Raw genomic sequence first — 8,937 nt, 5'->3', positions numbered from 1 at the left:
ACTATGAAATACCCTATCCTAAACTCAACGGTTTTCGAGATATTCAATTTTTTATTTTTTTTGAAAAATTACCAATTTTTTGTCAATTTAAGCACATAAATTGAAATGTGTGTGTCTAATTCATCCTTTTATTTGTTTTTTACATATACAATAAGATGTTCTATTATCTACATAACCAAAATTGTAACTAATGTAACTAAATTAGGTCATAAAAGGGGTTGAAAGTTAAAAAAGTAAGTCAAATTTTTGAAACTTTGTCTTTCGTTAGTGAATATCTAAAAAAAATGTATGGGAGATAGTCGGCAAATGTACTATAAAATATCTACGTTTCAACAGCTAACCAACAAGGTATAACAGTCAAGGTTTTTTTTTTTAATCATCCAAAAACTTAGCTACTAAGCTACTAAGGAGGTAAAAAATTACCGTGTTGATTACGTTTAATTTAACACTTGCACTCGGAAACAAAAATAAAACAAGATTGATAATAATAAACATTTATTAAATTATGTAACAATTTTTAAATTTCATGTTCGACATGTCCACCTCTGTGACGTACTGTTAGGCGGCACACCCTTTGTGTCTTTTTTTTTTTTAAACTACGAAGTACACACACACACTTGTTATTAGTTTAACAATTAGGCAGTCACATACACTTAGAATTTACGACGAATTGCCAATATATGGTTTCGCGACAGCGTCCAGAATCTAACTGACTTACATGAATTACAATATGGAATAAAGTAAATTTAATATGAGTAAATTGCATCATCGCATTACATTTCAGCGGAATAAACCGTGAGAAAGTGAATAATGCTTGTACAGCAATTGCTGCATAGAATGGTGGGATATAACAGCTCCCCCTTTTAAACGAAGCATTATCCTTGAGATAAGCGAAGTTAATTAAAAGATTTGTAAATATAAGCAAATATTTGAATAATATAATTGAAATATTGAAAAATAAGAAATTAGTAAACAATGTAAAATGTGTGTATATAAATACAACTAAAACATAGAGTCAATATAAAAGTATGCTAAATAAGTAACATAAAATTATTAAAATAAGGAAATTAGTAACTAATAATTATTTCAGTTCCTATTAGATGGGAACTTACGATTATGTATAACAGCTGTTGTTTGATAGGGCTGTATGGCCTCCACAGATTCAGGAGAAGGCACTTCTGTCATTTCAATTGCATTTGAAAACTTAGATTTAGTTTCTGTATTGTTATAGCAATGATTAAATATTTGAACACAGCATCCTGAACGAGAAGTACTCTTAAAATTATTATAGACTTTAAATGCGATTCTTTCTCTAAATTATTTATTTGGCTTTCTAAATTATCCATTTCACGACTTGCGTGTTTTAATGAGTCTAAGTTTATATTACTTAAGTGGATTGGTTCTAATGATAACAAGCTTTTATTAAATACGTCCTTTTTACAACAATCATCAGCTGTTATATCAAAGCTTATATCTAGGGGCGACTTCACCATAAAAGAATAAGACATAGTTGGGTTTAATTGAATAGTTTTAGAATAACCAATACAATTCGTCGACAGTTTGACAATACCTGTACCTGTTAGAGAATAATCATTAATGTCGTCATTACATCTTATAGTTAATTTCGTTGACCTTGACTGTACATAAATCCATCGATTATTTTGTAGCTTTTGCCAAATATCGATTTCGCCATATAATATTTTTGAGTTACAGTCTGGAGGCATCGAAAGTGTGACCTCGGTCAGTAACTTGGATTCGCAATTTGGGTTACTTAATGTTGAATATCATCGGCCTAGCCTTTTCCCAACTATGTTGGGGTCGGCTACCAGTCCAACCGGTTTTAGCTAAGTACCAGTGTTTTACAAGGAGCGACTGCCTATCTGACCTCCTCAACCCAGTTACCTGGGCAACACGATACCCCTTGGTTAGACTGGCTGTCAGACTTTTTTCAGCTTCTGACTATCTGTAACGACTGTCAAAGATGTAGGAATAACAGCCGGGACCCACAATTTAACGTGCCTTCCGAAACACGGTGAATATACAGTAGTTAATTCGCAAATAGAATAGTTATGATTAATTTGTTTATATTTATCAAGAGTGTCCAGCATAACGTAATGTAATCTGTCGTCACTTAAAGCGATATAAGTATTAGTAGGAATAATCAACGCAAATGTCTTCGATAAATCGTCATGAGGAATAGGTAGAGGTAGGATTTTATAAACAATGAATTTATCAGGAGTAACTAATGGAATTTGCAACACAAATACATTTTTGTTATTAAAATAGTAAGAACTAAGTTTAGAAACGTCAATTAGTGAATGAATGTTTTCTATGCTTAACGCGATCGGGAAGTCTTGTCGCTTATTAATATAATTATTATATTTAGATAACTCGTTAAAGAGCCTTAAATTACTAAGTACGCTAGGATGTAGTATATTAATTTTAGAAAATAAAATAGAATTTAATGTAGTATCTAGTAGGCTAGAAATGGTTAGTAAAGATCCTTCGATTATATTAAGAAGGTTATTTAGTTTAGAGGTGTAGAAGAGGATATCATCATTTTTAGTAATTTGAGAAAATATTTTATTAATGTTATTAATTTGATTATTGAGTCTAATCTCGTTTCTATTTAGATTGTCAATAGTTTTATTAAAATTATTTATCGTTGATTTAACCCATAGAAATCTAAATAATAAGGTAATAGAAGTGCCAACGCCGCGTGACCTTGCGCGAACTTACGCTCAGTCACTCGCGGAACGTTGTCACAACAAGAACCACTAAAAATGGTGTTTTGCGGCGTTTCTCAGGCTGAAAATTCATCTGCATCGTGTAATAACATAAATAAAAGATAACATTTTATCGGTAAGTAAATTATTGAAGTTATTGCAAAATTAAATTTTAAAACATAACCTTCATTATAAACCATATGAATATCGCAACATCCTGTAACAATTGCATTCTTTACTAATCATTGCCTCTGCAGTACGAGACTTACGGAAATGCACCGTTGAAAAAGAGAAATGTATAACGAAAAGTAATATTTATCAATGCGATCGTAAGTGTAGTGGTACGGCCGCACAAAACTGTCTCAAATAGTGATGTGGTTAAGTGCGGACATATTATCCGAAATGCACTCTGTATACGAAAAGAAACAATTTTAATAGTCGTTTGTTTTTGTGAACATACTATTGAATATATTTTTATTTCAGATTCCCACAGGATGCAAATAAATACAAAAGACAAGTGGATGTCTACCACGGGTAAACGAAATTGGTACCCTACAACTTGGCCGAATTTACACTATGAAATTAGTTGCATACATGATAACTTGCCGCCCGCTGCGCGCCGCCGCCCGCGCCCCTCTCCATTGTTACGGCTCGGACCGCGCTCGCAACTGAATGTTTCGAAAAGTACGCCTTGCGTTATAGCATTGAATAAAAATTGCATTTTAAATTTATCCAAATCTCATAAATACCTAACTATTTTTTTATTATAAACGTTTACTAGTCATGGGATACATGAACTGGGCTGCTTTAGTAAGACGACAAAAAAATCACCGTGTATACCTACCTACCTAAGTATTTCCTAATAATATTTGTTTTTGTCAACAGACAATTAGCGAATAAGTTTTTTTTATTGTATGTACTTACAAAAAAAAAACTTATATGTAATGTAATCAATAGGAGTATACAATAAAAAAAACATTGTCTCTCATCATTTCGTCTTTCATTATATTTCGGACCCGTAGTCAATCCCTAGTGTAGTTTACGTAATCACTACGACTAATGCAAAAAAAGCAATGACTGTGTGAGTTAGTGAATCCATGCAACGACAAAGTCAACTTTATTGCAATAGACGTACGGCCTAGTGTTGTTTGCTTGGTCTTCTCGATGGTAATGTGTGCGTGATTGTGTAGTTATTTGCTGTGAATGTGTTGTAGCCCCGCCCACCGGCGACATGCGTTTCGATAGATCGCCGCGGTGTATGCCATTTCTATTACCTTATTATTTAGATTTCTATGATTTAACCACATGAATATTGTCCCTCATAAGGTGGAACATTTCTGTCTCGCTCTTCTTGCAAGATTCGATAGCGGCGTCATATTTTCGGGCATCGTCAGCATCTAGTGTGCCGAAAAAGAACTTTAGGATTTCGCCTCCAAATTCTAGAGACCTTTTAGTTTTATTTGATTTTTTAGCAATAATATGTGATAGTGACTCTAATTTAACGTAGTTTGACATAGTTAAGATTTCAATAGGGTTAGAAATATCCTTACAAGAATCTACGTCTTCAGATTGAATTTTCTTACAAAGGTCGATAGAATTGGTTAAAACTTTTTCTATATTCTTAAGATACGGTTCAAGCGAGATAATATCTATATGGGTTACAATTTTCCAATTATCATTATAAAAAAATATATTAGAAATAGGCTCGAAATAAATTCCTGGACTATGATAAATTGGTATAATATTCGACTCGACGAGGCTAAGGCCTGAGATGACTTGGCAGCTTAAAATTCTGAAATAGAATATAAATAGATTAAGATATAGCTGGTTTTATTTCGTTTACGTGGTATTTAATATTTTTGCAACCTACTTGAAGAGTGACGTTGTGCTTGTTATGCACCTTTATAATTTTGTATGGGCCCTTCCAAATGGGCGATAATGCTTTACGCAACCTATGATGGTGTTTTAGATACACCATATCTCCGTTCTTATAAGTAATTTCGCGAGAATGAGCATCATAATATTGTTTAGATTTTTCCTTACTACTTATGATGTTTTCTATAGCCTTTTTGCGACTGAAACGCATCCTATATTGCAAGGCACGGATATATTCATTATAAGTAGTGTTATTAGAAGTTTCGTACAAGGAACTAGGAATAGTAGGCTTATAGCCAAATAATAATTCATGAGGCGTAAAGTTAGTAGTGCAATGAGGTGTAGTGTTATAGGTTAATATAGCGGTGAATAAAAAGCAATGCCAGTCGTTTTGGTTTTCGTTAACAAATGATTTTAAATATTCCTTTAAAGTAGCATGAGAGCGTTCAAGGGCTCCGTTAGTTTGCGGATGATAAGGTGTGGTAAAGAGGGCTTTTACTTTTAAAATTTCTGTTAATTGTTTCAATAAATCCGATGTAAAACAAGTGCCAAGGTCGGTTAGAATAGTTTTAGGAAAACCGAAGAGAGACATAAAATGAATAAGATCTCGAGCTATCTCTTCACTAGTAGAAGTGACCAAGGGATAAGCACTTGTGAATTTAGTGAGGTCATCTTGTAAAGTTAAAATAAATTTAAATTTTTGAGAGCCTGATTCGGGTAAAGGACCTACGATATCAAGGGCTAATCTTTCGAAAGGTTTAATAGAAGTCGAAGTTATCTCCATTGGAGCTTTATTAGATTTAAGCAAAGGTTTGTTAATTTGGCAAAGTTTACATTTTTGGACATAACCTTCGATGTCGGATCGCATTCCCTTCCAGTAATAACTAGCTTTAATGCGTTTATACATTCTTTGTGACCCGAGATGACCAGCAATAGCTGAGTCATGATTTTCTTTTAATATTTTTGGGACTTCCACAGGAGTTGGATAAATTAATTGATTTTTATATATATGTATTTTAATGTTAGTATTGTGGAAGACATAACAAATCATATTATAAATATTAATATATGCTAGTTTAGAAAATGGGTCTGAAAAATCTGGTAAAGCTACATCAGTAATATTCGGAGATTCGATTAATAAATTTCTAAGTTTAATTAAAATATTGTAAATATCTCTAAACTGAGTTTGTTCATAATGATGAACTTTACAAAACAAAAAGTAGTAATTTTTATTATTATTTGTGACTGTTTTAATAGTAAAGGGTTCGGGTTCGGAATTCATCATTCATCATTTAGTAAATCTTCAACATTATCTAGTTGAGATAAAAGTTCTTTGCAGTGTGGTATACATTCATCAAAGTCTAACGATACTGGGCACGCGATATTATTTAAGTTCGACAAATGTAGACCTTGAATACATTGCTCAATTATAGTATTTGAGGTAGGAAGTTGGTTTGTGAATTGGTCTTTAAAATATTTTTCATAAGAGGAATTATTTAAATTATTTATATCGATAGCGGTGACGGGACACCGCACCGGGATAATGCGTCAGCATTAGAATTTAGACGACCTTGTTTGTAGACAATTTCGTAAACATATTCCTCGAGTTTGAGACGCCAGCGAATTAATCTACTACCTGGGTCTTTGACATTGAATAACCACACAAGAGGTCGGTGGTCGGTAACAATTTTAAATTTATTCCCGTATAAATAAGGGCGAAAAGTTTTAACAGCAAAAAGAATGGCTAACAACTCTTTTTCGGTTGTTGAATAATTGCCTTCGGGACGATTAAGTGTGCGCGAGGCATATGCAATCGGCTTATCTTTGCCTATGGGACCTTGAGATAGAACCGCGCCTATAGCGTAATTACTTGCGTCTGTAGTTACGACAAAAGGTTGAGAGAAATCTGGATATTGAAGAAGCGGAGCGGTTACTAGTTTATCTTTTAGTATATCGAAAGCGTCCTGCTGTTCCTGAGACCAGTGAAAAATAGCGTCCTTCTTTAAAAGGCAGGTAAGAGGTTTCGTAATTTTGGAGAAATTTTCTATAAATCGGCGATAGTAGCCTATGAGGCCTAGAAACGACTTTATGTCTTTAGGATTTTTAGGAATAGGAAATTCGGCGACAGCCTTGACTTTTTCGGGATTTGGGGAGACACCTTTATCGGTGATTATATGACCAAGGTAAGTGACCTCGTGTCTTAGAAACTCGCATTTATCAGGCTGGAGTTTAAGATTAAATTCGCGGAATTTATCAAAGACTAATTGTAGTTTTAAGATATGATCTTGAAGATCTTGGCTATAAACTATACAATCATCGAGATATATATAGCAATGAAGGCCTTGTAAGCCTGAAAGTACGGTATTCATTAACCGTTGGAAAGTGGCAGGAGCATTTTTCAACCCGAAAGGCATTCTGGTAAACTCATAGTGTCCAGACATGCTAGAATTAATAGAAATAGTAAAGCCTGTTTTTGAAGCATCTTTAGGACATGTTTTAATTTGGTGGAAACCGCTAGTCAGATCTAGGGTGCTAAAATATTTGGAATGACCTAATTGGTCTAGGATATCAGTGATAAGAGGCAAGGGATAGACTTCGGAAACAGTGACGTCGTTAAGGCGACGATAATCAATGACTATCCTCCACTTCTGTTTTCCAGAAGCGTCCATTTTTTTCGGAACTACCCAAACTGGGGCGCTCCAAGGCGAAATAGAAGGTCTAATAATATTTTGATTTAGCATTTTCGGAATTTGTGAATCAACTTCTTTCTTATGACACCCGGGAAATCAATATGATTTTACATGAATAGGTGGCGCATCACCTGTATTAATTGTATGTTCCACAGCGTTTGTAAACGATAGAGGCTCGCCTTCAAGGTGAAAAATATCGGTATATTTGGAACAACAATCGAGAAGGGTTTTACGTTCTTCATCATTTAGATGAGAACAACGAATAAGATTTAGAACTTGATTTATACGTTCAGATTTGGAAAAAGAAATAGGATTAATATTTAAGCAAGATTCAGAATTAGTACTTTCACGTTCAAAAGGCGTTAACTGCACTTGATAATCCTTGATTTCAAGTTCATTGTCAGTAGTATTTAAAATAGTAACTGTCATGTATTTGATTATTAAGTGTTTTCCAATTTTGTGTGTAAGTCGGATAGGAGTGGCAACATTACAAACTTACTGGTCAATTGGCACTGGTCAACCATGCCGTTGTGTTCGTAATTGCGTGCAAGAGAAAATTAAATGTGATTACCTCATTACTCACTGTTTTATTGGAAGTTGTTCCATATGTACACGGCGTACACATTAGTAACATTGACCTTTCTATTCGGTTTGATAGAGACAATACAATTTGCGACATAAACACCTTCACTTAAGGTATGATCTGGTACGAGGGCTTCATTACAGTGATAAAGCTCGGAAGAGTAATTGGATATAGCACACTCGATTACGGCTTCAGATCGCGCCGGAATAATATAAGTTGGCTGCGTATATTATAATAGGAATGTGGTGATTCATTATTGAAATAGATTTAGACGAATAATCAATTTTTGATTTAAAATTATTGAAGAAATCACTTCCTATGATTCCGTCATAATAATTATTCAAGTTTATATCGTCCTTCGTCATATGAAATTTGAAATTTAATATTTGACTTGGCAAATTAAATTCCATTTAGAATGTACCTAATGTTTCTACGGGATTTTCTGAGCTATTTATGCCTTTTAATTTGACAATTTCATTAGATAGCACCGGAATTTGTGACAAGGAAGATTTCTTTAACAAACTTATAGACGATCCTGTGTCAATAAGAAAACATAGCTTCTTCGAAGCGTAACTAGATTGTAGATACATATGAGGTAAGGCTATCTTTTTGTTATGATTATTTATTTCGTAGATAGATAAGTGTTTAGGCTTAGTATTAAGATTTAGGCTAGATTTAGAAGATAGTAAACTACTTTTAGATTCAGTGTTTAAACTTAGGTTATAGTTATTATTTAAGATAGATTAAGGTAATTCGTTATTATTAGATTTAGTATATAAGTTTGATGTAGAGTTAGTAATATGCTTTAAACATTTTTTTTTCTTTTTTTTGGTCGTGCAACACTGACGACCGGTTGTGTCAAAAACCGTGTCCCGTAATTTTTGAGAATTTAAATTAATAATTAATGTTTATCTTAAGTAAATAACGTTTAAATTAATGTGTTACTTATATATCTTATGTGTGATTGTGTCAGTGAATGATTTGTAAACAAAACACTGCCAAAATTGACGAAAGTATACCGGCTGTCATCGCAACGGATCGGATTTGAAATCATCATTTAAAC

The 8,937-nt window shown here is 33.4% G+C and overlaps 1 protein-coding gene across 1 annotated transcript; it reads right to left on the bottom strand.

Moving 5' to 3' along the window:
* Positions 1–941: 941 nt before the first annotated feature.
* LOC113505986 lies at positions 942–4,704 on the bottom strand. The gene is made up of 5 exons (XM_026888852.1): positions 4,597–4,704; positions 4,020–4,550; positions 2,767–2,777; positions 1,995–2,685; positions 942–1,781 (listed from the first exon to the last, which is right to left on the bottom strand). Exons 1-5 carry the CDS (start codon positions 4,702–4,704, stop codon positions 1,182–1,184), a joined length of 1,941 nt encoding a protein of 646 aa, XP_026744653.1. The 3' UTR covers positions 942–1,181.
* Positions 4,705–8,937: the final 4,233 nt, after the last annotated feature.

The sequence above is a fragment of the Trichoplusia ni genome, chromosome 28, assembly GCF_003590095.1.
Source record: "Trichoplusia ni isolate ovarian cell line Hi5 chromosome 28, tn1, whole genome shotgun sequence".
NCBI lineage: Eukaryota > Metazoa > Arthropoda > Insecta > Lepidoptera > Noctuidae > Trichoplusia > Trichoplusia ni.
This window is presented reverse-complemented; position numbering and strand designations above follow the sequence as displayed.

Bases quoted from the DNA above. Each gene is read 5' to 3' on its own strand.
- LOC113505986 (XM_026888852.1), bottom strand. From the start codon at position 4,704: ATGGTGTATCTAAAACACCATCATAGGTTGCGTAAAGCATTATCGCCC. The intron at 4,551-4,596 runs GTAGGTTGCAAA...AAATAAAACCAG, and splicing joins AGCACAACGTCACTCTTCAA to CTATATCTTAATCTATTTAT. The intron at 1,782-1,994 runs GTTATTCCTACA...GGCCGATGATAT, and splicing joins TTAAATTGTGGGTCCCGGCT to TCAACATTAAGTAACCCAAA.